Source organism: Natrix helvetica, assembly GCF_964273705.1.
Source record: "Natrix helvetica genome assembly, chromosome: 4".
NCBI classification, from domain to species: domain Eukaryota; kingdom Metazoa; phylum Chordata; class Lepidosauria; order Squamata; family Natricidae; genus Natrix; species Natrix helvetica.
The window spans coordinates 20,807,596-20,834,740 of NC_138550.1; the positions used below are offsets into that span (position 1 = coordinate 20,807,596).

At 41.3% G+C, this 27,145-nt stretch overlaps 2 protein-coding genes and 1 long non-coding RNA gene across 5 annotated transcripts; 2 read left to right on the forward strand and 1 right to left on the reverse strand.

The window, feature by feature from the left end:
• The first annotated feature begins 627 nt into the window (after positions 1-627).
• On the forward strand, positions 628-10,303 carry IL17D (interleukin 17D). 2 transcript variants are annotated; one of them, XM_081953285.1, is made up of 4 exons: positions 628-744; positions 2,311-2,606; positions 3,774-3,987; positions 10,162-10,303. In XM_081953285.1, exons 1-4 carry the CDS (start codon positions 634-636, stop codon positions 10,162-10,164), a joined length of 624 nt encoding a protein of 207 aa, XP_081809411.1. In that variant the 5' UTR covers positions 628-633; the 3' UTR covers positions 10,165-10,303. The 2 variants fall into 2 exon arrangements, with proteins under 2 accessions (XP_081809411.1, XP_081809410.1); XM_081953284.1 differs by lacking the exon at positions 10,162-10,303 and having other exon boundaries at positions 3,774-5,336.
• On the reverse strand, positions 10,161-19,744 carry EEF1AKMT1 (EEF1A lysine methyltransferase 1). Of its 2 annotated transcripts, none has more exons than XM_081953286.1 (5): positions 19,540-19,744; positions 18,596-18,756; positions 15,782-15,864; positions 13,078-13,358; positions 10,161-10,341 (listed from the first exon to the last, which is right to left on the reverse strand). In XM_081953286.1, the coding sequence occupies exons 2-5, from the start codon at positions 18,752-18,754 to the stop codon at positions 10,199-10,201; spliced, it is 666 nt and encodes a 221-aa protein (XP_081809412.1). In that variant the 5' UTR covers positions 18,755-18,756; positions 19,540-19,744; the 3' UTR covers positions 10,161-10,198. The 2 variants fall into 2 exon arrangements, with proteins under 2 accessions (XP_081809412.1, XP_081809413.1); XM_081953287.1 differs by lacking the exon at positions 19,540-19,744 and adding an exon at positions 19,021-19,166.
• LOC309392247 lies at positions 19,546-26,831 on the forward strand. The gene is made up of 3 exons (XR_014175404.1): positions 19,546-19,674; positions 21,763-21,837; positions 23,167-26,831. It is a non-coding gene; the product is annotated as an uncharacterized lncRNA (long non-coding RNA).
• The last annotated feature ends 314 nt before the right edge of the window (positions 26,832-27,145 follow it).

Here is a 27,145-nt window from a genome sequence, read left to right on the forward strand (position 1 = left end):
TTGAATCAACGGCTCTTCGTCATTCGAAATCTGGCTGCAACAGCATCCAATTATGGCTTAGATGATTTTTGTCCCGGGGCTCCGATGCAAGACGTCACCCTCCGGGTGGGCGCGCGAAAGGACCCGGCGGCGTTCCCCGCTTCAGTCAGCCCAGCGAGGGAAGCTCTCGAGCAACTGGCCCTTTTCTTCCGGAGCCTTGAAGGGTTCTGGCACCGGCAGCCGGGGGTCCTGCTGCGAGAAGCCGGACGCTTTTCCAACTCCCCCCCCGCCGCCGCCTCCAGGGCCAGGAGGACCCAAGCGGTCGCCTAGCCAGCCCTTCCCGCCGCTCCGCGCGCTGAGGCGTCCCTGCCATGCAGACGGCCAAGGTAAAGACGCGTGTCAAGGCGGGGAGGAATCGGGGCGAGGCCTTTTGACCTGCCCGCGATGCCCAACTTCCACCCGACGGGTTCGGAGCCGCTTGCTCCGGCCTGGGTCGCTTTGGCTCTTGCGCTTCTTCCCCGTTCGGCTTGGCGGGCAAGCGGGACGGCTTAGCCCAGCCGCCGAAACGCCGCGCTTCCTTTCGCCGCCGCTGCTGCCGCTGCTTCTTCGGCGAGCTCGCGTGGGAACTAAAAGAGCGGGCGTCGTCGGGGTAAGATGAAGGCGCAGGCAAGGCGCTCGTCTCGGGGCTTTGGGCTGAGCGCGAAACGGCCAGCTGTCGGGACGAGCCGAGTACAAGCGCGCCTTTGGAGAGACGGGGCGGCGGCGGTGAGTAACAAGTGGCGGAACTGCGACGGTTGGCCGCCAGGCTGCTTTATGGAAAGTAACAGGCGGAGAATAAGCCCAGAAGAGCCGTCTGCCTGAACGAGCCCCGTTCGATCCTCGCTGGCGCTTCAGGGGAAACGTATTTTATACGAATAACTTGGGTGCCCCGTTGTAGCTGATCTTACCAATTCTTGAGCACATTTCTAGCAACAATCTAGCCATTTCAGCCAGAAACGAAAAGGTAGAAAAGAAAGAAAAGAAACGAAAAGGTAGAAAAGAAAGAAAAGAAACTAAAAGGTAGAAAAGAAAGAAAAGAAACGAAAAGGTGGAAAAGAAAGAAAAGAAACCAAAAGGTAGAAAAGAAAGAAAAGAAACGAAAAGGTGGAAAAGAAGAGCTGAAGAATATTGGATGGGAAGCTTAACGTCTTCAAAGAAAAACCAGAAAGTCCAGTTGCCTCTTGAAAAAAGTTCTTTTGGGACAGCCATGAATTGGATGATTGACAATCTCCATAGACACGTGTAATAGAAAAGAACACTGGAATCCAACCATGGAAATAGGACAAACTAAAGCATTGTAAGATGCTAAACAAGGATAGCCTTAGGTGTTGGGGCAAAATTCCGCATGTAAACTATTTTTAATGGGCATGAAGGCTCTGCAATGCTTCGGTTGTGATTGTAACGATATATTCTGGACAGTGAAAGCTTTATAGATCCTGTGTTTGTGTTCTAACACCTTTCCAAGCTATATTATATAATTATATGTAATATTATATAGGTATGTCATATTTATATTATAAAATATTATGTAAATTATATTATACACTCATGTATTCAATTTCTGTAGCTACCCATCTCAACCAATGATTCTGGATGGCTATTTCCAAAGTATAGTACAATCCTTTGGAAATAGCCGTCTCTACAAGGAACAGAAGTGGCGGAACTTGAAGAGGGAGTCAAAAGACAATTCACTACCTAGCCACAAGCGGACTGAGTCCAACCACTCTTGAATTCTAGCATCTAAATAGTCCTATCCTGTGCATAGGCATGAGTAATATTAAATCAGTTTAATTTGAACTTCATGTGTGATCCTGCTCTTTTTCACCTGACAGGAAGTTCTTGAGTCAGTTTCTAGCAATAATGGGCCAGAAACCAAGAGGTAGAAAAGAACACTTGAATTAAAGCATTGCAATAGGACAGGAATCCAAACTAAAGCATCAAGGTCATCCAGACGGCTTCCATTAGTAAGGGAGGACTAGAACCTGGATCACCCCACTCTTCCACCCCAGTAGCTTCGCCACTACACCACATCTCTGGATATGGGTTACAAAATTAACTTACTCTGGCAGAAGAATTGGAGAAGATTGCAGATGCCATGTTGACAAATTCAGGCTTAAACAAACAATATGATCATCAAGAAAAACTCCCTGAAATTGTTTTTAACCAACATTCTTTTTCTGCATGTCAAATTCTGTAGCGTTTTGAGGGGGGGGGGAGTGAGTAACTTTGTTTCTCCATCCACCCACCCCGTTAGAAATATCTTTTATTTTGTTTCATCTCCTCTCTTTACAGGGATGGATACTGGTCTCTCTACTTTTGTGTGCGCTGAGTTTCCCCACAGTAGAAGCTGTCAAAATAAGCAAGCGTCCCATGCGCTCTCGATCCTGTGCAGACCGACCGGAGGAGTTTTTGGAACAGCTGTATGGAAGACTCACAGCTGGCATGCTCAGTGCCTTCCATCACACCCTGCAATTGGAGCCCTTGGAAAATGACCAGAACATCAGTTGTCCAGTGGGAGGCAGGCTGACTACTGACAAGAAATACCGGCTCCCTATCAATCTCAACAGTGTCTCCCCTTGGTCCTATAGGTAACCTGATCATCTCCTCCTCCTCCTTACCTTTCAGATTTTAAAGTGGGTTTAAGTGGAAGTGTTTTACAGTGCTGCCTCCTTCCTAGGGCATAGAAAAAGTGACTGACCAGGGTCACCCCATGGCTTCACCTCCAAAGCAGTCTCCTAGTTTCCAGCATGGTGCTTCAACTACTATAGCAAACGAGCTTTCATTTTACATAAAATGTGTAAAATAAGCCTAAATTTCTTCATAATCCATTAAAAGAACAGCTAAAGGAAAGAAGAAAAAGAGTTGGGTTAAAGCTAATATTAAGAATATGGGAGGATGCAGTTCTGTTAGACCAGGGGTGTCAAACTCAAGGCCCAGGGGCTGGATCCAGCCAGCGGGGCACTTAGATCTGGCCCACGGGCCCGTCCTGGAAATAGCAAAGGACCAGCCCACGGTGTCTGACAAAAATGGAGCTCGGGAGAGGCACACGCAGCCATCCTGAGCTCCTTGCAGCCCAAAATGGAGCTCATGAGCCTGTTTTAGCTGGCAGATCACTCAGGCCACCACAGGCACCCCTGACATGAGTGACGTCAAGCTGCCACCCTGAAGTCAAACACAATCCTGATGCGGCCCTCAATGAAATCAAGTTTGACACCCTTGTGTTAGACAATATTTACTCCTAGCAGCCAGTCATCAATTCTTAGTTCCTTTTCTTAAAAGAAAAGTGGGTATACAATCTATTTGCACATGAGGCATAGGTTTTTCCAGTCGCCAGTGACTTTTCTTTGTGTTTTTATCTGTAAGCTGTCTAGAGTTGGCAGGGAGTCAGGCAGCCTAGAAATGTAATGAATGCATGAATGATAAATTAAAATAAATGACATAATAAAATAGAAAAGGGGGGCTGATTGTGTAGTTGTACCCATCATCTCCAAGCGTTTCCATATTGATGTTTGATCCAAACAAGAGAACTCAACTTGCATTATTCCAGGTGACAGTAAATTGTCCAGTTCTTAGCTTAGTTTATTTTCCTCTTGGCCTAATAACAGCATGATAATGTAAAGAACATCTCAACATTCTGCTCCATTCAAGTCTACCCAAGTAATAGAGGGACAAAGAGCCGCATGAGAGGTGGGGGGGGGGGGCGAATTGGGACAAAATTTCCTTAGTGAAATCTTTCTTCATTTCCTTTGGCACAGAATCTCCTACGATTCTACCAGGTATCCAAAATACATTCCTGAAGCCTACTGCCTGTGCAAGGGCTGTCTTACAGGTGATTATGGAGAAGAAAATCTCCATTTTCGAAGTACGCCAGTCTTCATGCCGACAGTCATCTTGCACCGAACTACATCCTGCACGGGCGGCCGCTACGTTTACACTGAGGATTATGTCTCCATTCCTGTGGGCTGCACCTGTGTACCAGAACATGAAAAAGAAGCACAGCAAGTGAATTCCAGCATAGATAAAAGAGCAGTAAAATTGCTGGGGAATCAGAATGATGACAAGCCAGTATCCAAATGAGGAATGGAAAGGAGGCCAGAAACAAAGGATGTTTTGGTTCATAACTTCCGTTTCAGAGAACTGTAATCTCCACTTCCTGAAACAGAGTTCGTCTCAGTTTATTTCACAGAACTTGGGGTCAATTGTAATTAAAATTGTACTTCCTTTAAAAAGGTGGCTCAGTGGCTAAGACGCTGAGCTTGTCAATCAGAAAGGTCGACAGTTCGGCGGTTCGAATCCCTAGCGCTCCCGTTACTTGTCCCAGCTTCTGCCAACCTAGCAATTTGAAAGCATGTAAAAATGCAAGTATAAAAATAGGAACCACCTTTGGTGGGAAGGTAACAACGTTCCGTGCGCCTTTGGCATTTAGTCATGCCGGCCACATGACCACAGAGAACATCTTCAGGCAGTGCTTGCTCTTCTGCTTTGAAACAGGGATGAGCACTGCCCCTTAGAGGGAATGACTAGCATTCCTGTGCGAGGGGAACCTTTACCTTTACCTAAAAAACAGTGGGGTTTGCAAGATGCTTTTCTCCCCATAACTGGAGATTTGACAGATCCTGGACAATTGCAATGCTGGGCAACACTTACATTGAAGCATTTAAATATATTTACAAGCGCTAGATAGATGTTCTATATTTCAGGGCTTTGCTATCAATTACTCAAGATATTCTGAGCAGGGACGCAGCATAGATTTTTGTGTACAATAAAATCTTGGTTCAATAGGTTTTGGATACAATGGACAAACTTTTCATTTGGATGGTTTATCCATCAAATGAACTTGTTATTGAAAGTTATGCTATTCGTATCAATTACATAACACACATGACATACATTGATGCAAATGACAAATTCTGATTTAGCAAACATTCAAACTTAGTGGATGCCACCTCCCCACTCAGTGGTCTAAGAAATCAATGTTTCATTGCATTTTCTCTACATCCTTACAGGATGCAAGTGAGGGCCACTGAAAATGAAAGCAAGAACAATATAAGTGAATAATTAAAACATTTTTTTCAAAAAATGCTGAAAAATTAGCTATGCATCTGCAACTGATTTTTTTTAAGTGTAAGTAACTTTGACATGGTATATAGGATCTTATATTCTGGACAAAAAATAGTTGAATAGGGTATTGTGTCAAAAGCACTAGAATTACATTAGAACTGTTAAAAACTATTGAATACATTAAGCTTGCTGATGGATATCAATTTAAATGCTTTTTAAAAAGGAACTAAATAAATGTACAGAGAATAGATCTGTCAGTGGCTATTGATCTTGGTTGTTTATTAGCTCTAGCAGAAATGTACCAAAGGGGGTTGCCAACTATAGAAATATTAAGTACTAATCAATTGATGTTCATAGAATAAATAACCATTGTTTAAAAACATTCAGGTTTGGGTTTTACTTTAAGTTTGGGCTTACATCCAGGGGTGGGCTTCAAACATTTTAGCAAAGGGTTCTCTGCCAGTTGCTGGTTGGGTGGGGCCATGGTGGGAGGGGCCTAGTCAGCCTCCTGTACCATGTTTGGGGGGGCATTTTTGCCCTCCCCAGGCTCTGGAGGCTTTCCCGAACTTCCGGTAGGCCTGTTTTTCGCCCTTCCTGAGCCTCCATGCGGCCCTGCATTTACCTGCATCCAAAACAGGCTGCATGGAGACTCCTGGGAGGGGTGGGTGGGGTGGGCAGGACCAGCCAGGAGTGGGATTTGGGGGGTTCTCCAAACTGCACAGAACCTTAGCTAGAGGTTCTCCCCCAGCAGCCCACCCCTGTTTACATCCTAATCTGGCCCATGCTAGCCATAGTTCTGAGATTACAGTGATCCTGAAACATCATTTGTGCTGAAGCAAATCTTGCCATCTATACTACAAAAGATGACCTCAATCAGACAACCTTCAGCTACACTGCAGTAGCTGGCCAAGTCCTGAAGAGCCCCAATTTGGAGAAAAGCTGCCTGTGACAGAGGTTACTTCTCATTGTGCAAAGCAAAACATTGTCTGGTTTATGAGCCCTTTCAGACACCTGGAAATATGCCAATTGCCTCTCTAAACTATTTTAACTTTTGGTAATAGCTTTGGGAATACATAAATGGACAGCAATAAAATGAAATCATAGAGAGTTCAAAAAAACCAAAACAAAAGGCAGACAAATGTCTCTTGGCATTCCTTTCTCAAAAGAGAGAAATGGTCGAATTCAAGGAAAACAAGAGCCAAGCTCTTGAATAGCAAAAGTTCTCTGAATTGTGTATGCACAAGGCATCTGCTACTACCTCCTAAAGCAGCAAGATGCAAGGAAAAACTGCTTAGCCCTGTTTACTGGAGTTTAATCATTTCAAGCTCCTTTTCCCCCAACTGCAATTGCCACACTAAATTCGCATTTCTCAAATTGATTTCCAAATTATTCATTGGTGACTATCCTTGGAGCTCTCTGTTTGTAACAGCTATAAGGTGGGGAAGAAGAGCAAACTGTGACAAATCGGTGATTAAATCTGCATTTGATTGGGAATTGGATCTCACTTCAGAAGAGGGACTGGATTCCTGTTTCCATCATTCCATCTCCCTCTCCCTCCATAAAATGCAATAATGAAATGACAATTTTGCACTTAGCTTCTAAAAAAACCTCAAGGTTTTATTTCTACCCTTACTTTTTTGCAATAGAAATAAAAAGCAGATGATGAGACCAAAGAATCAGAAGCAGATTTCAAGCAATGTGCTTTTCTTCAACTGATATTGACAAAACAGATAATCAGATTTAGGTACAGTACTGTCCAGCTCTAAGGCAATTATGAATCATGTGCTGAGAAGGCTGGAAAAAGAAAAGCCTGGAAATTAATCTTAGAAAGAATGGAAAAAACAATTTATTTATCCCAACAGAGAAAACTGAAGGGAAAGGATAGCTGTCTTCTATAAGGCTGTTATTCAGAGATTAAGTGGGTTCATTCTGTCCTGATCCAAAAGACAAGAAGATCAAGTTCTGGTCAATGTGAAAACCCTTTGTTTGAAATTGTAGAGAGCCACTGCATCCAAGCAAGAATTCAAGCAAAACAGAGTATTTTCTTCCTGGGCATACAATACGGAAATAAAACAGAACTATGGTGAATTCCTAAAGTACCAGTTCCATCTAGGAAACAAGATGGATTAATCAAAATCTAAGGAACAATGTAGGTAAGAATTTTTGAAGTATCTGTACTGGATTCCTATCATTCTCTTGTGTCTCTGGAAATCTTTAAACTTCTATATCACAGATTAATCATTTACGGTGTCCTGTGTATCTAGACAGCTTAACCAATTGATGAATTTGTTTCTATGTCCATCATTGATATGTGTCCTTTCCCACCAAACATTCTCTTTAAATTATCTCCCAGACCAAGCATATGGCTCACATTGTATTTCTATTGAAAAACAGGAACATTTGCAGTTGAAGCCACTCACGGAGTCTTTACTTTATAAGGTGGGTGGAAATGACACATGATTTCATCAAGGCAAACATATGATTTTAATTTATTTCATGCCAGAAAATTGATTTCCTATTCACTGTTGTCAAAGACGGATTCTAAAAATGTATTTTGGTACTATTACCTAAACAAAAACCTGAACTCACAGCTCTTTCTGCTCAAGTGGAAAGAGCTGATTTCCAACTAGACGCAGTTGGACTACATCAACTACCAAACCAGTTACAATTTGAAAGTTGTTGGTAACCAGGTAATTTGGCTTGTAGTTGCCTGGTGCTGCCCCTTTGTTGGATCTTTCGTTATCAGATAACTTTTTCCAGATGTTAACTTATCTTCAATTTTACCTCCTCGTAGTATATTGTTAAACTGCTTGGCAATGAGTAGGTGTAGACCATTCAACCTAAACCATGCAGTTCATCTGGTGTTGACCAGTTCTTGATCTTCCTTGACTTTTCTCAACCACTTCTGCTGTTATTGCAAGTTTTTCCCCCATTTCAGCTTTTTTAAAAATTCTTATCTCTTTTATTCAAGTTGCATTCTTGTATTTCTTTGGGTTGCCCCATAGCTGCGATCAGAAATTTGCTTTCTTCTGTCAGGTTTTGTCTGGTTTATTGCAATCTGTCCATTGACAGATTGGTAGAAATGTTTCTAATTCAACTGAAATTGGAGATTCTGCAAATATGCATTTGCTGATCGTCTTGGCTTTAGCTGTTATTAGCTACTTTATTATTTCTAGCTTGATTTTCCTTGTTTCTAGGTGATATTTCTTGCTCAGGTATTCTTTGGTCTTCTAGTTCTTCAGCTTTTCTTTTCATCTGTTTTAGCTTGCTTACATCTGAGCTTTGCATGCTGACTTTATTTTCTAACCTTATTATAACCCGAGAGACATTATTGATCTTTGCATTCATTGAATTGGTTAAATTTCCAAAGAACTTCAGAAAGGTTGGGTGATATTGTCTGTGTCCTCAATTTATGATGATAAATGCCCTCTCCCTCCTTTTGATATTACTTATATTGTGTATTTCTTTAGGCAATTTATGCATCATGGGAATTAAGCAAAGATTGTGTTACAAAAAATTCCAATTCAAGGAAATTATTTGACAACTTAAATGCAAACTTCAAAAATAGTATCTGGTCTCAGACTGTAGTCTGAAGATAATGAATGCAATCCATGTTATGAGGCAGTGTTTTATGCCAAGTCAAATGCGCCTTTCTTCTCTTCCATGTCAACATTTATTTTATAGGGAAATAAATATTAAACTATTTTATAATATTAAAATACACAATTTAACAAACGTCAATGGCAGGATGGCCCTCATTTGTAAAACATTGAAAAATCAAGATTCACTGTAGTTACAGAAAGCACTCAAATATTTGAAAATCCAGATTTAGCATGCATTCACACACACACATATTTTCTACTACTAGTGATGGCTAACCTTTTTTTGGCTCGGATGCCGAAAGCATGCACGTGTGTGTGATAGTGTGCGTGCCCACACCCATAATTCAATCCCCCCTGCATGCCCCCCCACGCATGAGTGCATGACCCGCCCGCCTTGTTTTAGGCCTAGCAGGTCACACTGAAGCCTCCGGAGTCCGGAAATGGCCCGTAAGTAGGCCTGGTAGGCCTGTTTTTCACCCTCCCCAGACTTCAGAGGCTTTCCTGAAGCCTAGTGAGGGTGAAAACGGCCTCCTCTGGCCCTCCAGAAACCGGAAATGGCCCACTTCCAAACTTCTGGTAGGCCCAGTGGAAGGCTTTCCTGGAGCCTGGGGAGGGCAAAAACGACCTCCCCGGCCCTCCGGAGGCCCTTCGAAGGCTGAAAATCAGCTGGGCGGAGCACGCATGCACGCAGCAGCTGACCTAGGGTAACGGTTCACGTCCCTCAGAGATGGCTCCACGTGCCACCTGTGGCAAGCGTGCCGTACACAGAAGACACCAAGGATGACAAAAACCAAATCTTGCATGGTTTTAAATGGGGTGGGGGTGGGGGAGACTTCTAGGGGCACTTCCACATCGCTGTTTCAATTTTGCAGTTCATTTGCAATCCAATTTAACTCTGTTAGCCTCAAAATCAAGGCAGGTAATAAAACTATCGATGTCTAAAAAAATTCACTTTATTGCAGCTTGCCCTGTCAAGTCCGGTGTGGAGTCGAAAACAGAAAACTCTTTATCTCCTCCATCAAAAGATGTTTTTAAGTGGCTTCACACATATATTACTGTAGAAAGTAAAATGAAGATCATGAAGAATGGTGTATAGTAAAATAATATTGTGAATGCACTCCTAATGTTTTAATGCAGTGATGGTCTTTTATGCTTGAAAGCAGCAATATTCATTGAACTTCTTGAAAAGTGTGAGGAATTCAATATATTGAAATAATTATCATCCCTTTTCTATTTCAGACAGGTAGCTCTGTACAATCCAATACAGGTATCTTAAATAATTGAAATCAACACTATACACTAATTATGGATAATGGCAATTCCTTCTACATAAGATACCAAAAAGCAAACATAGAAAAATATTTTTTTAATCAAATTTCAAAATTGCCTATCTCCCTTACAAAGGAATTCATATCAGCTGAAATGTAACCAGAAACAAAAAAATTTAACGAATACATCATGTCAGAAAAGGAAAAATCATTAAAGTTTGAAAAATCCGATTGATGTTTATTGGGTTATCAAGAGAGAGAATCCAAATCCAGTCCAGAATCATAATTCACATAGCATCGAAATTCATTAGCTAAATTCCGAGCATGTTTTGGAATAAACTTGCACATTTTCACACCAAGATATTTAGCCGCATATTCTTCCATGATTAAACCTGGAAAAACAAAACAAAACTTTAGAGTAGACCTGCTAGATCAGAACAGATTTTATGTATTTCCAATTATGGTCCGATCAGATGCTCCCAGAAAGCTCCTAAATTGGGTGTAAAAATGAAAATTCTTTCTTGCTATCCACATTGAAACTGCTACAGTAGTCTTCAACGTATGACCAGAGGTGGGCTGCTGGGGGTTCATATGGATTCTGTGTGGTTCCGCGAACCCCCAAATCTCACTCCTGGCTGGCTCTTCCCATCCCACCCCTCCCAGGAGTCTGCACATGGCCATACCAGGTAAGTGCAGGGCCCATGCGGAGGCTCGGGGAGCGGGAAAAATGGCCCTATCGGAGGTTCTGGAAGTCTGCAAATGTTTCCGGCTTGCAGAGCCCGGGGGAAGCAATTTTCACCCTCCCGGAGACTCGAGGAAGGCCCCTGGAGACTGGGGAGGATGAAAAATGCCCCTGCCATGGTGCAGGAGGCCGAGTAGGCCATGCCCGCTATGGTCACATCCACCAAGCAATGGGGCAGTGAACTCGTTGCTCCAATTTTTGAAGCCCACCCCTGCTTATGACCATTAACAGAACCTGCAATTATGGTTGTTAGTCAAGGTTGTTAAGTCAGTCGCCCATGACTGTGCCCGATTGCATAACCTCTTTTGTGTTAGTCATTAAGCAAACATGGCTGTTGTAAAGCAAGCATGGTGGTCATGTAGCAAACTCATTGTTTGCTACGGCACAATTTTTACTGGAAACCAGAAATAAATGTATTTATTTGTAAATCCTTCTCCTGTGATTTCACGACTCTGCAAATGGCAGTAAATGTAGGCCGGTTGCTAAGTGCCCAAAATGTGGTCATATGATTGTGGGGATGGGCTCAATGTAACTTCAAATCCAGACTGTAATTCGTTTTTTCAACATTTTTTCACATGAAAAAGCTCTCTCATAACTTTGAACGTTGTTAAGCAACCAGTTGTAAGTCGAGAACTACCTACATGTTCCGACAGCACCATTGTTAGGATAAAGCTATCAAAAATGCAAATTCTTCTCAAATGACTTCCCCAGGATATCCATTTTTTCACCTTCTCTTGTCTTACAAATCCTTCACTGTGGGGAAGAGCTGATTAGTTCCCAAACGGGAACCTTGTGATAAAAATACAATCCAAAACAGAATGGCTGTTTTAACAGATACCAGCCACGAAAACCTACCCAAAAGGAGTATTTGTTCTACCATATGTTTTGAATCAAGTAACACTTTGGGCAGCATTCTTTTAAGCAATAAATCAAATACACTGAGTTACCTAGATTAGTTCTACCACATCCCCCATATCTGGTCATACCATGCCAAAAATATACAGGCAGTCCTCAACGTACGACCAAAATTGAGCCAAACATTTCTGCTAAGTGAAACGTTTGTTAAGTGAGTTTTGCTCGATTTTACAATCTTTCTTACCATATTTGTTAAGTGAATCATTGCAGTTGTTCAGTTAGCATCATGGTTGTTGAATGAATCGGCCATCCCAATTGACTTTTCTTGTCAGGAGGTCACAAAAGGTGATCACGTGACCCAGAAACATTGCAACCGTCATAAGTAGGAGTCAGTTGCTAAGCATCTGGATTTTGATCACATGAACAAAAGGGGGTGCTGTAATGGTTGTAAGTTTGAAAAATGGTCACAAGTCACTCTTTTCAGTGTCGTAATGTTGAATGGAAACTAAATGAACTGTTATTAAGTCGAGGATTACCTGGATATGTATCTTAGGTGAAATAGAGCATGTTTTTGAAATGTATGCCAAATGCCATCAACTTCTTCAATCCATCTTCATAATTACTGTATGATCTAAATGAGTTATTGCTGCTCCTCTAAATCTTTAACTACCTGTTTTCAGTTACAGTTTTATACTCAAAGCTGCTGCGCTTTGATATTTCTGATAGTGTTTGTGTTATTTCTCTGTACTTTCTCCCTTTTTTTTACTTCCCCCAACTTCAAATGCTGTCTACAGGTCCCCTTTGGCACAACAATGATAGGAGAAATATTTAATTACAGGTAGTCCTTGTAAGTCATTTAGAGAAGCAGTGATTAAGTGACATTGCAACTGTCGCTAGGATCTTACTTCACTTTTCCTTTGTTTTACAGACCTGCGAAGGTGGTAAATTTGAGGATTAGTCATAAAAGTTACTTTTTCATCCGTCGTAACTGCAAATGGTCACTAAATGAGGCAGTCACAAAGTGAGGACCACCTGAAGTTTTATCAGAACATTCTTCTATAGCAGAGGTGCCGAACTTGATTTCATTGAGGGCCGCATCATAGTTGTGTTTGACCTCGGGGAGGGGGGGGCACGGCCAGTGTGGGTGTGGCCAGCTCAATGTTATTTGTGTCAGAGGTGCCTGTGGTGGCCCGAGTGCTTTGCCAGTGAAAATGGGCTCACGGGCTGAGTTTTCGGCTGCGACAGCCTCCTGCAATCCTCTGCCAGCGAAAATAGAGCTCGGGAGGGTCGCCTGCGTTTTTGCTGGCAGGCACCATGGGCCAGTCCTTCGCTGTTTTCAGAGTGGTCCAGTAGGTCTAATCTAAGCACCCTGCGGGCCAGATCTTGCCCCCGGGCCTTGAGTTTCACACTCCTGTTCTATATAAACTTATTTTCAGTGTACGCAGCTATATAATAATGATTTTACAAATGGCTACTGTTACGTTTACAAAAACGACTGAGGCAAATGAATTTGAGAAAACAAGTGATGTACCTGTGCAGAGCAGAATCTTTCCTTTAGTTAAGTATTTGATGGTTTCTGCTATTTTTTGGAGACATTCTTCAGACAGGTAAGGTGGGTCTGCTAAGACAATATCAAAACTATGTGCTTCAAGGTGGGTTGGAAGTTTCAAAGGGCTGTTGTAATCATAGAAAATATACTCGGTTCCATACACAGAAAATCTCTGGTCATATTCCAAAATGCAGGTTGAAAAACCTTGGCAATCCTGCTCTTTCAGTTTCTGATAAACACTTGGGGCACTGACACAAGCTATCCTGGCAAGGATAATGAAGCAAAGAAAGAAGTGGTTATTTAATACATTAAAATGCTTAATTCACACCTTTTCTTGAATTCAACTACGTATGTGAGTTCACAAACATCACTCTTGTTCAATAACACACTGGCAGAATTATTTGCCCCTCACCAGAGACAGGAAAGTGCCAATTCGATAGAACTGAATGAATAATTATTTACAAATAAATACTAAATAATTATTCATTGCACAGTGCAGTCTTGTTCTTGGGTGAATATGCATAGTCCTGTAACCAAAGTCAACTTTAGAAATAACCTACCCCTCAAAAAGTAACATGTACCTTCTGGACTGAAGCATAAATAGACCCTGTCAATCTGTTTATACATAGAACAGGATTAAACAGGACAAGGTTTCCCAAAAATATGCTGCTTCTATTTCTACTATTCTAAGTACACTTCTCTTATGCACTTGTGGTTAACACAAGTCCAAATATTACAGGCTTTTTAAAGAACCAGCCTCAGAGTTCTGTGCATCAAAAACTGCTGATTAATAATAATAATAATAATAATAATAATTTGGATTTATTAGCCGCTCCCTTTCCAAGTAGGACTCGGGGCGGCGTACAATGGAGCATAAAACATAAAAGATATATAACAGCACATAAACATACATAAATACAAAACACACATACACGCATACACGGAGGAGGTAACAAATTTCATCATTTAGACAGCTAAAAATCAGCATTAAAATACCCCAAATTGTAAAAACCCAATATGCAATTAAGAATTAATATTTAAAGACAATTTAAAAAACAGTTAGGAGGAATAAGAGAAATTACGATTGAGCCAGGCCAGATAATTGAAAGAGGTGGGTCTTCAGCTGTACACGGAAGGAGCGGAGATCGGAAGTAATCCTGATGATTGCGCTAATGAAGGCAAAAATGTCTAGGGGGGGGGCAGTGGTGGGGGTGTACCGGTGCCTGCTAGGAGCACCAGGTACCGTTCTGGTACAGTGCTCCGGAGGGCCCACCTGACCTCTATTTGAGCCGATCGGGCCTTTCGCGCACAGACACGGTGCCTGCATGATGCTCCGCCGAGCAGCTGGAGCGTCGCGGTCACTAAGTACACATGCGCGCGCTGCGCATGTGCATGTGGTGGATGCCCGGCCCCATTGCAGCGCACCGGTTGCAACGGGATCTGGAACCCACCATTGGGGGGGGCAGGGGTAAGATGTCCGGAAGTGTTAGCGGTTCGATTCGTATGCGCATGTAAAAAAAAAGTTTTAAAAAGTTCTGATGATTACGCAGCACAGCTGATTGTCACGCAGCTGATCAGCGGAATTCTTTTTTTACTTTTTTAAAGCATTTTTTTAAACACCAGTTCGGGCAAACCGGTAGTAAAAAAATGCTTAAAAAAGTTTTAAAAAAGTTCTGACAATCAGCTGTGCGATCATCAGCTGTGCCGGGCAATGGTTGGAACTTTTTTTTAGCATTTTCTTTACTACTGCTTTTGGGCTAATTGGCTGGAACCGGTAGGATTTCACCTCTGGTGGGGGCATGAGGGTGGGGGGAGAAGACAGTCAGAAATTGAAGATGGAAACCCCAAACACAGGATGGAAGCCTCGCCATTGTTTCTACGCATGTAAAAATGTGCAAAGCCTTAACTGCATAGTTGTGGTCATTTTCTTTATTTTTTTTTATATTTCCCCCCAGCCCTGATAATCCTGGATAAAGCTCTGGATTCTTCCATAGATCAAAGGCTCATTAAAAGAACAATCTCAACCCCTTATCCGTAAAATAGAAAGGTGGGATATTGTGACGATCCAGAGCCGTTTGTAGATGCTTGAGAGCTCAATGTAAAAAAAAAAAACTACTTAGTGACTCTTATCTTCAATCTGACAGTCCTGTGTCTTAACCATGACCCCCCCCTAGTCAAAACTACATCATACATGTAATCTTGGACTTACAACCACAACTCCAAACCAGACTTTCTGTTGCTAAGAAGGAGGTTGTAAAGGGAGTTGAACCTGATTTTGTGATATATTTTTTTTGCTACAATTGTTAAACAAATCACTGCAGCTGTTAAAAGTGAACCTTGCAGGCATTAAGCAAATAAAGCTTTCCGCATTGATTTTGCTTGTCAGAAGTCAGCTGAGGCTGTCACAAATAATCTCATGAGCCAGGATGCTGCAGTCATCATAAACATATGCCAGTTGCCAAGCACCCAAATTTTGATCATGTGACTGTAGGGGCGCTGCAATTATCTTAAGTGGGAGGGCCGGCAGTAAGTCACTTTTTAAAGTGCTACCATTACCTTCAAATGGTCGGTAAACAAATGGTTGCAAATCAAGGACTACTTGTAGTTTAATGCGCTGAAAAGAAAGGGTTGATAGATAAATAAGCAGCATTTTTATAAGATAGTCACAGAAGCCAACAGAATTTACCTGCCACCTTTCCCAGCTGCTCTTATGGCCTCATCAGCTAAACAAAATGCTGTCTCAGGATCATACCAAAACTGGCTCAGTTGCTGAAAGGGTTAAAAAAAAAAGTGCAAATGTTAACAGCATAACTTTTTCAGTAACATTCCTAGAAGATTATTTGCTACAACCCAGAGGTCTGGTTTGCTTGAAATGCCAATTTAAAGAATTAATATCCATCCAGGGAAGAATGGATGACGGAATTGGTGGACACGGCAAAGTAAATTATACACATTATTTATTTATTTTATTTATTTATTTATATTTGATGCTTCTAGACCGCCCCCTCTCCCAAAAGGGACTCGGGGCGGTGTACAGTCCATACAGAATATAACAAAATACAATAAAAAGTTAAATATGTACAGTTGGCATGGAGGAGGTTAAAATACAATTAAAAGAACTGTACAAAGCTAATATAAATATAAGTTTTAAACCCCTAAAATAGACACAATAAATTAAAAAACCCCTAAAATAACCAGATGATAATACATTTGCCAGGAGGGACAGTTGTAATTATGCCAGGCCTGCTAATCGGAACAGGTGGGTCTTCAATTTTTGCCGGAAGGAGCGGAGATCAGAAGTGGTTCTAATGTCGGGGGGGAGGTCATTCCAGAGGGTTGGGCCCATCACAGAGAAGGCCCTACCCCTTGGTGTCGCCCGTTGGCATTGCCTAGTGGATGGCACCAGGAGAAGTCCCTCCCTGTGTGAGCGAATTGGCCGCAGGGATGTATGTGGGAGGATGCGATCCCGCAAGTAATTAGGGGAAAGAATGTAAATAAGTTTGTTTCCACTTGGAAACCGTTTCTGGTTTTTCTGCTCTAAAGCAGGGGTCAGCAATGGAGCCACATGTGGCTCTTTCATCCCTCTGCTGCGGCTCCCTGTCGCTGGTTGGCTCCACAATTGATAGGTCTTTCGGTTAGGACAGCTAGAGGAAAAAGGATGCTGCTCTAGGAGGAGACTCTTATGGTGGGAGAACCGACTTCTGTTCAGCAGAGGAAAAAGGACGCCGCGCTAGGAGGAGACTATGATGGGAAAACTGGACTTCCGGTTGGCTCCAGAATTGAAAGGGGGGCTTCCAGTTAGTACCTTTGTGGCTCTGAGTATTTAAGGTTGCTGACACCTGCTCTAAAGAGACAAAAAATCGAACTTTGATTTTGGGCTTTCATCATTTTGTATGTTGTTGTTATAGAAATGGCCAGTATTAATTATTTTATATAAGTAAAAAGTTAATAGTATAACTATCATGCATCTTACTGCACCAAAAGAAGCTGGAAGTCACTGCTTTTTGTTTCTTTCCTACACCTATTTCCTTTCTCCCTTTCCCTTCTCCTTTTTTCCATTGTCTTTTTAAAAAGGATTCTTGGTACTGAAATACTGGCAGATTCAAGTTAGATTCAAGTTAGATGGTATCAAGACAGAAATAACAGAAATCTTAAAAATCAATTTAGTTTCAAAGAAAAACTAAGAGTGAGTAGGCATACCACTGAATTAAGCTACCATTCACAAATTGTTCTATGAATTCAATCATGTTCTTGAGTTGACACTAAATTCAAATGTTTGGCAACTGACTTACATTTATGACAGTTGCAGTTTCCCAAAGTCATGGAATCACCTTTTGCGACCTTTGGATTAAGCAAAGTCAAGGGGGAGCCAGCTTCACTTAACAAACCATGTTATTAACTTAACAACTGCAGTGATTTACTTAGTTTCCGCCCCCCCCATGCCATCACTCTGCTTAACAACTAATTCCCACAACACTGTCAATAATTTACTATGACTGTATTGCTATTATTCTTCTCTTCCTTCCTAGTATCTATCTCTCCCCACTTATGACTATAACCATGTTGCTTGTATCGTTCAATTTATATTGTTTTTATTGTTTCCTAATGAGATTTGATAGCTTATTAGTAACCTTGACTATCACCAAGTGTTATATCTTTTTATTCTTGATGAATGCATTTTATTCTCCTTATGTACACTGACAGCATATGCACCAGTGGTGGGTTCCAGATCCCGTTCCAACCGGTAGTTGGAACGGGCGCGTCGTCGTCCACATGGATGTGCACAGCGCCGCATGCATCTTACCGCTTCCACGAGCCACCGCAACGCTCCAGCTGCTCAGCGGAGCGTTGCGCAGGCGCTGTATGTGCTGTGCATGTGCGCAGAAGCGCCAAAGACTTAAAAGACCAGTAACGAGCTCTGGCGGGCAGATGGCCTCCTCCAGAGCACCGTATCGGAATGGTATCCGGTGCTCCGGGCAGGCTCCGGTATGCCCATACCAGGGCGTACCGCCTGCAACCCACCACTGATATGCACCAAAGACAAATTCCTCGTGTGCCCAATCGCACTTGGCCAATAAAGGATTCTATTCTTTTCTAAAAAAAAAAAAAAAAAAGGTCATAAAATGGGCAAAAGTCACTTAATAACTATGCAACATAAATTAGGGGCTCAGTTGTGGTCGTAAGTCGAGGACTATCTGTATCTGCCCCCAGTTCATAGCAGCCATGAATGCAATAGCTGTAGAATGGGAAATAAAGCTGGACTAACATGATTACTCCATGACATAAGTAATGGCTGCCAAGGTGCACATACTATTTTTTTAAAAAAATGATTTTTTTAAACGATCATTTAAAATGAATGATTTTAAAAATCAGTAATCAGTGCTCTAAGCTCACTGGAAACTTACTCCCTGCTGCTTCCATTCGTGGAAACTTGAAGTGAAAACTTGTGGGCCTTTCTACACAGGAGTCACCATTAACGTATTTTAGCAAAAATGCTTACCCAGTCCTCTTCAATAGAGCCAACAGAATAACTGTGAGTTTTATCAGTAGTCTTGGCTTCTCTCTGCTGTTGCTCGACATAGAACTCCTGCAGAGCAGTTAAAGCTTCAGATGAAAGCTGAGGAACATCTTCTTCTTCATCATCATCATCATCCTTCATTTCTAGACATAAAGCATGAGATTAAAGGCCTTTTATCAGCTGAATGGAATTGGCAAAAGGTAAACAACTTAGCTATAAAATTCAAGTATTTTGCCATGAAAGATTTTTATGAATGAAAAGCAAAAGCAAGAGGTTTTTTTTTTTTCATTTTATATACTTGTTTGCCAATAATCCTCATTTAGTGATCCCCAATTGGGACCACAACTTGGCATTAGGGAGGCACAGTTGCTAAGTGAAACCATAACTGTGCTTACTTCTTTACTTACTTCCACTTTATTGACTCAAACCGCAAAGGTTCCTCTTTTCTGCTCACATTCTTTTGATGCCATCTTTTGGGCGCCCAGGCAGAAATGGGCCTTCAGTGGTTGCCTTTGTAAGTCACGCTGCACCGCGGATCAAAAAGCTCTGCATTCACGCGGCACGCCAGTACAGGTATAGGAATATAGAGGCGACCAGTAGGCGGCAGCAAAGAGCGCTCTCGCTGCTGCCATCTGGCGGTCGGCCGCTTGCTTGCAGACAGAGGAACGCCATGCTAAAACTCGGAACTAATCGGCCGGGCTGGGTCTGCATATCCCGCCCGGGCGAAACGTAGATGTCGCGTGGGCGGGTGCAGGGTAGCCATTCGGCCACAAACCCTCGTGGGAGGCCCTGGAGACTAAGCCGTAACCCCTATTCGTGCGCCCGTTCTCGGCTACCCAAAGCAGGCTCTGCCTCCACCGCTGGCGCTCCCCTCCCCGGCAGCCCGCTCCCCTTGCCTTCCGTCGGCTCGCAGCCGGTCCACTCACCAGCAGCCTAGGCCTCTGGGCTCCCGACCGCCTCTTTCTCCTGGAGCTCCGCCTTTCCTCCGCCCGGTAACCCAGCCCGCTCCGGCGCCCTCTAGCGCGGAAGGAGAGCCGCTTGCCTGGTTGCTATTTTAGCAGGTGCTATTGGGAAGGAAGGGAAGGAGGGAGAGGGAGAGGGGAGGGAAGAAAGAGAAGGTAGAAAGGGGGAGGGAAGGAGGAGGGAGGAAGGGAAGGGAGGAAGAAAGGGGAAGGGAGGGAAGGAAGGGAAAAGGAAGGGGGGGAGAAAGGAGGAAGGAAGGGGAAGGGAAGGAGGACTGAAGGGAAGAAAGAGAAGGAAGGAAGGGGGAGAGAGGAAGGGAAGGAAGGAGGAAGGAAGGGGAGGGAAGGAAGGAACGGGGAGAGAGAGAGGGAAGGGAGGAAGGGAAGGAAGAAGGAAGGGTAGGTAGGAGGGGAGGGATGGATGGAAGGAGGAAGGAAGAATGAAGGAAGGAAGAGGAAGGGAGGAAGGAAGAAGGGAGGAAGGAAGGAAAAAATATGGTAAAGTAGTATGCCAAGGAAAAGGGAGCTACCCATTTGGCTATCTACGATGGAAGCATACATACACCCAAATTTAATTAATATGGAAAATATTGTTACATATAAAGAGTTATTGAACAGACAGGGGGAGATTAAAACTAGATTAGAATTGGCATCACAAGGGGTACAAGTAGAATGGTGGTCTTATTTACAGATACAATCAAGGTTTGCATAGGATAGGAAGAAGGAAGGTATTGTTAAAGATTACACAATGTTAGATAAACTTTTGATAGAGACAAAAAACAAGTTGATCAAAGTGCTGTATAGATTTTTATTGGAATATAAACTCGAGGAGGAACATATCAAAGAAACTATGGTCACCTGGGTGAAAAAGTTTGGTTATAATGTGGAATTAGCTAAGTGGGAAAAACTTTGGATACTTAATTGGAAACTAACAATGGCTATGAAGTATAAAGAAAATCTTTATAAGATGTTCTACAGATGGCATCTCCCCCCCAGCACGGCTCTCCAAAATGTTTAAAAATCTGGCCCCAAATTGTTGGAAGTGTAAAAAAACACCAGGCACTTTTTATCATATGTGGTGGACATGCAATGAAGCCAAAAGATATTGGAAAATGATTCAATCATGGTTGGAACAAATGGTGGGGGACCAAATTTTGTTTAAACCAGAAATGTTTCTCCTAGGCTTAATACCGGAGGGGTTTAAGAAAAATGTACTCTGTCTAATTATACATGTACTAACTGTGGCATGCATAAATTTTGCACAGTATTGGAAAAAAGAAAATACACCATCAGAGCTAGATATAATCAGAAAAGTGTTGGCCTGTGCGGAAGCAGATAGGCTCACTCTTGAACTTAAAAATAAAGGGGAATCAGAATATTTTGAAGTCTGGAACAGATTTTATGATTGGTGTAAGACAAGGTGACAAGATTGGAACAAACTGTATATATTGTGATTGGACAGAAGGATAGATAATGCACTAAGTAGGCTAATAGTTAATGGTTGAGACTAATTGTGTATAATGTGAATGTGTGGTCACTTCGACTCTGCAGTACTGCATTATAAGTAAAAATAATAAATATAAATTTTAAAAAAAAAAGAAAAAAAGAAAAGGGAGCTAAAGAACAAGGCTTCCCTGTTTCTTGTCAAGCACTACATTTTTTAGGGCATATTAGAGCTAAAAAAAAGTGGGACGGGACGGGCGCTGGGTCATCGTATGATTTACAGAGTCTCCCATTCTTTTTATATTCTATCGAATATCAAATGCCCAGAGAAACAATGTTATCGTCTGTCACGATAAAACACTGAGGGGGACTTCAGAGGCTTTTTCAAGATTTATTTGCAACGCAAGGGAGGACTTTTCCATTCAGTTTCCATGGCTAAAACAAGCCTACCAAATTGATGTTTGTGTGAGTCACTATTGCTACAACGGTTAATTGTGTAAATGGCAATTTTGCTCAAAAGTATCACCCATGGGACTTATTCATAGTATTGGGTGGCACTCATTAGAATGTTAATCCACCAATGAGGGGCAAGTGTTTGTGAATTCTGTGATAAATTGATTCCCAGTGGTGCCTTTTTATTAAACATGAGTAAGCTTTCGGTTGAAAATAAACAAAATGTAGCACTTTTGCGTGGTTTCCCCCCCCCAAAAAAACCTATTTTGTTGCTACTTCGTCCTTAAATAGAAAGGATTCATCACAGACCTCTTGTGAGGCCAATGAAATCAGATGAATACGTGTGAATATGGCTCTCCAAAAATGGTAAGATGTTATTTTACTGACTTTACTAAGTTCCATCTTGGGGGGGGGGGGATTTGTTCTTACATTTAAGACAAGGCCACATGCAGGCACACTTCTAGAAAAAAGAAGCAATGGCCTTAAAGGACTGGAAGAAATGCCTTTCAAAGCAATAGGATGATCTCATAAAATGAGCCTGAGCCAAGAAAAAGTACCTTGAGAAAAAATCTCAAACAAGGCTCTCCCTAACTCATGTGAACCTGGGAACCGGAAGTGTTCTCTATAGACTTGCAAAATTTTGGTATTAAGCTTTACAGTAAAAGTAGCATCGATCTATATGGCAATGGTTTCCTAGTTGGGTCTATCTTGTGGGACTAGCAATATTATAAAATGCCCTTTGTTTCAAATAAAACAGCCCAGGGAAATGGCAACTGTCTCCCGCCATTGACTCCTGACATTCACTTCAGATTGAAGCTGAATGAATGCTTATCTAAACTGAATTTAACATCTGATTTGATGTTTTCAGAAGTTTATACTTCTCTATGTTGTACTGTGGCTATTAAATAATTGAATGGCAGACTGGTCAGCCACAGTATATTTTTTGCTTAATGTGTTATGCAAAGCTCATCTATGTAATTAATAACTTGTCCAAAACTTTTTGGTGTGTGTGTGTTCAAGTCAGTATAGCCATCTGGCTCTGGTGAGTGCCTGGAGTAATCCCTGCAGTTTTCTTGCAAAGATTTTAGAAGTGGTTTGCTATTGCCTGTTTCCTAAGACTGAAAGAGAATGACTGGCTCAAGGTCTCCTAGAGAGCTTCATGCGTAAGATACAACTAGAACTGTCTCCTGTTTCTCACCAATCACTAGGCCAAACTGGGACCCCAAACTTGTATTACCATGGTGAAATTGACTGAAGATATAGTTGAATGTGATAGATGTGCTCTGCAGAGAATCTCCTGCAATTTTATCTTAGGAAATGAACAAGTTGGATTTTCGATACTTGTCAATTAAAAGCCTACAAATAAGATGCAGTGCTTCTGGAATAGAATGAGATTTTCTGTATACTCTAACTCAGATATGGGTACTCATTTAACCTATATATGTTAGAGCATGGATGTCAAACTTGCCACATCACATTGCCATCATGTGATGTTTCGTGGTGTTTTTCCCATTCATGGAGCTGGGGTGGGTGTGGCCTGTGTGTGACTCATTAGGCCCTCATTGACACCCCTGAATTAATCATAATTGGGACTCACAACTTGGACGGCAGTTGTGAGCCGTGCTTAGCAAGGCAGTTGCTAAGTGAAACCATGACTCTGCTTAAATCTTACTTCAGCTTTCCTTTGCTTTATAGATCTGCAAAGGAAGTTAATGAGAGGACTGTTTGCAAAATTAATTTTTTTTATCACTGTTGTAACTTCAGACACAATATAAAGGTAAAGGTTTCCCTCGCACATATGTGCTAGTCGTTCCTGAGTTTAAGGGGTGGTGCTCATCTCCGTTTCAAAGCCGAAGAGCCAGCGCTGTCCGAAGACGCCTCCGTGGTCATGTGGCCGGCATGACTAAACGCCGAAGGCGCACAGAACGCTGTTACCTTCCCATCAAAGGTGGTCCCTATTTTTCTATTTGCATTTTTTACGTCCTTTCGAACTGCTAGGTTGGCAGAAGCTGGGACTAGTAATGGGAGCTCACTCCGTTACGCGTCGCTAGGGATTCGAACTGCCGACCTTTCTGATTGACAAGCTCAGCCACCACGTCCCTGAGAGACACAATATAAGATACACTAAACAAGGGCTACCAAATTCCAGAAATGCCTTTTGATGCCATCTGCAGAATCACTTGGGTGGAAGCAGAGAGGTAGAGATTTCTGTATCTTTTGGTTGCTATCAAGTAATTATTTGCACTGTTGCAAACTAGGCCTGGTAGCTCAATTGTTTATTTAAGCGGAGATGTTTTTCCACCATAATCCTCAACTAAAAATTCAGAAGAAGGAAAAGTTATTGATGTTTCGCACATGGCATCATATTTATAGTGGCAAATCCTGCTTGTCTTTGAAATCTTAGATGGCTGCAAGAAATTACTGGGTTCTACGGAAGAATAATCCAAAACTAAATTCTGAGAAAAAGCAAAAAAGATAAGGTTTTATTTTTAAAACAGAAATTGAGTAAATCTACAGTTGTTTTCTTAAAATCTCTTTGGAACATGATTGAAAGCCAGTATAAAAAAATGACAAAAATAAATGCTTTCAAAATTATTACTTGATAAGATTTCAAAATTATGCATGTACAAACTTGATTTTATAGTAGGCTAATCAATGAAATATTATTGCATTGTTTGGAATTACTTTTTTTGGCATGCTTGTACTGACTGCAGGTCACATCATAAACTTCTTTTGTCTTCTGGATTGACAGTTTTTGAAAGTAGGGACAATGGAATCCTTAAAGATGTTTTGGATACCCACCTTATTTCAGAATGTTTTCAGGAACATTGTGACTGCAGTGTCCTTGCTAATTGGATAGATATACACAATGTTGGGTGATAGATTTAGATGTGTGATACTTGAGAGCATTGGCAGTGATACAAGACAACAACATGCAAGAAAATAGAACTCTGCTTCTTCTGCATTAAAATACTATAGAATCAAACAGTTCTAATCATACTTATTTTCTTTATAATATGGTTTTCTGGTGAGATTAGAAACATACCATATATTTCGGAATATAAGATACACCAGAGTATAAGACACACCAAGATTTTGAAGAGGCAATTTAAACCAAAAAAGTGTATGCACTCTGCAGACCTCCCAGAAATGGCCCGTTTTTCATGAAAATGGGCCCGTTTTTTTGTCAAAAAAGGGCATGCATAGCCTTTAGGAGGCTTGTAGAGTGCTTCTGGGGGCTGGGGGAAACGAGCAAAAATCAGCCTGTTTTTCACTCATTTTTGCCTCCCCAGTTCCCAGGAGCACTCTGGAAGCCTCCTAAAGGCTATGCATGCCATTTTTGCAAGGGGGTGGAGTTTCGGGAAGCCAAAAATGCTGTATTCAGTGTATAAGACACACCCAGATTTTCAACCTATTTTTTGAGGGAAACAGTGCGTCTTATACTCCGAAACATGTGGTACACTTCCTTTAATTTTCTTTTTTTAATTATAAGTTTTAACATCACCAGTGTAAGATCTTAACCACTATAATACATCATTTGTCTCTTCAATAAACCATTATGAAAAACACATCTATACCTTAAAAATTACTAAACAGATAATTTAAAACTTTCCTCCAGGAACAATTTCACTTGATTTAGTAAAATATTGCAGTATGAGAGACTGCTGCATATGAAAAATTAAGATGACTATTGAGTATGTATGGAATATCCTGTCTATTACGAAGAAAGAATAAGTGTCTTGTTCTCCTATTAAATGTTCTTCCTAGCTGGCTCAATCCAGATGTGTTGAGGCTACATTCAATGTCATGCTATAGACACTATGAAATCTGTAGAGGTAGTAAAACAACCTTTCAACCCAACAATAACTTCAGAATCAAAAGATGTAAATTGAGCAAAACAAGGTAAAACACAAGTGAAGCGAATGTTTAGTTAACAATACATCTGGTACACCATCAGAGGGTCCCAGGAGAAAATATAATACAATACATGAACCTACATTTCCTTTGATCTTACAATCATAAAGTTGGAAAGTTAGGCATTTGAGCAGAATTTGCCACCTTGCTCAGTGCAGAAAAGCACCCTGAAACAGATAATTGTGCAATCTGTAAGGTAAGAAGCAACCCAATACCATTGTCACTTTGCTCTTCTTGATAGAATTTTAAAAATTGAATCTGACTTATGATGCTTCAAATTCTTCATTCCGGGTCTTGCATTTTGACTTTCTTTCATGTAACTTCTCTTCAGAGTTTTGTAGTCTTCAGAATTTCAGCAAGAAAAATGTTTTAGATTCAGTGGACAATGCTGGATCCAAAATAACTTTCCAACTTTGAATCTGAAGTCTGTACAGCTCTTATTTTAGATATTTGAAGACTGTTACATCCCCCACTCTTCTAACATTTTACAATTACTCGTTCCAGCATTTCTGCATCCTTCTAAAAATGTGGAGTTCACACAATATTCAAGAGGGTCTGACCCAGAGCTGGTATTCAGCAGGTTTTGGAGAACCGGTAGCGGAAACTTTTGAGTAGTTTGGAGAACCGGTAAATGCCACCTCTGGCTGGCCCCGCCCCCATCTATTCTCTGCCTCCTGAGTCCCAGTTGATTGGGAGGGAATGGGGATTTTGCAGTATCCTTCCCCTCATACCCACCAAGCAACACCAGGCCCACAGAACCGGTAGTAAAAAAAATTGAATCCCACCACTGGTCTGACCGATGCAGAACAAAGTGCAACTATTATTATTTTAGTTCTGTTGATATGCCTTAGCTGTAACTGCATTTGCCTTTTTAAATAGTCATATCCTACTGTCTCACATTCAGTTTATAATAAACTGCTGTGCTGAACCAATATTTTTTTTTAGATTTCATACAGTAGTCATAAAAATGCAGGATGGATGGCAGGAAAAATGATGGTTACTTTACTGTGGTGTAGTGATTTTTCAGGACGGTTACAATTATCTTGTTCTTTGCTTCCTCCATTCTGTGCTGCATTGTAAGCCCTATTTATTGACTTTCTTCACATTACAACATTCAGAGACTGGCATTCAGTCTCTGATCACAAAAACTCTTCTATTCCTTGACAGTATTTCATCAGGACTTCCTTTCTGTATAACAAACACCCTTTTTCATAATTATTTCAAATATCCATACCTACCAATTTGACAATTTTCTTATTGACAATGTTCACATTTCACTGTATTCAATTTGTGGTTTTTTTTACCCCCAGTCTGTTTTTCTGGTTTACCAAGATCTTTTCACATTTAGTTTTATGTCTTGTAGGGTATAAAGAATTCTCCTAAAATTTGTGTCAGTGACAGATTTAAGAAGCATTCCTTATTTCTTCACTCAAATTAATAAAAAGGTTGATGTATATAGGACCCAGGGCTGTATACATTCATCAACCATCAAATTAGAGTAAAATACTATGTAAATTGTGTGGCATTTACATAGTATTTTACTCTAATTTGATGATTGTGATTTTTATATCAACTATACGTGACCTATACTTCCTAATTTGCTAATCAGAATGTCATGTCAAATGCTTTTTGGAAATCATGGTTTATATATAGCATTCCCACAATCTACTAAGCTACCTCATAAAGTTATAGTCAAGATTAATTATGTGCCATCGAGTCATGGAAAACTTAAAGATTACACTTAGATTTTCTTCATGAC

Bases quoted from the DNA above. Each gene is read 5' to 3' on its own strand.
- IL17D (XM_081953284.1), top strand. From the start codon at position 634: ATGAAGGCGCAGGCAAGGCGCTCGTCTCGGGGCTTTGGGCTGAGCGCG. The intron at 745-2,310 runs GTGAGTAACAAG...CTCTCTTTACAG, and splicing joins GGAGAGACGGGGCGGCGGCG to GGATGGATACTGGTCTCTCT. The intron at 2,607-3,773 runs GTAACCTGATCA...CCTTTGGCACAG, and splicing joins GTCTCCCCTTGGTCCTATAG to AATCTCCTACGATTCTACCA.
- EEF1AKMT1 (XM_081953286.1), bottom strand. From the start codon at position 18,754: ATGAAGGATGATGATGATGATGAAGAAGAAGATGTTCCTCAGCTTTCA. The intron at 15,865-18,595 runs GTAAGCATTTTT...TAACCCTTTCAG, and splicing joins GCTCTATTGAAGAGGACTGG to CAACTGAGCCAGTTTTGGTA. The intron at 13,359-15,781 runs GTAAATTCTGTT...TATCCTTGCCAG, and splicing joins GCAGCTGGGAAAGGTGGCAG to GATAGCTTGTGTCAGTGCCC.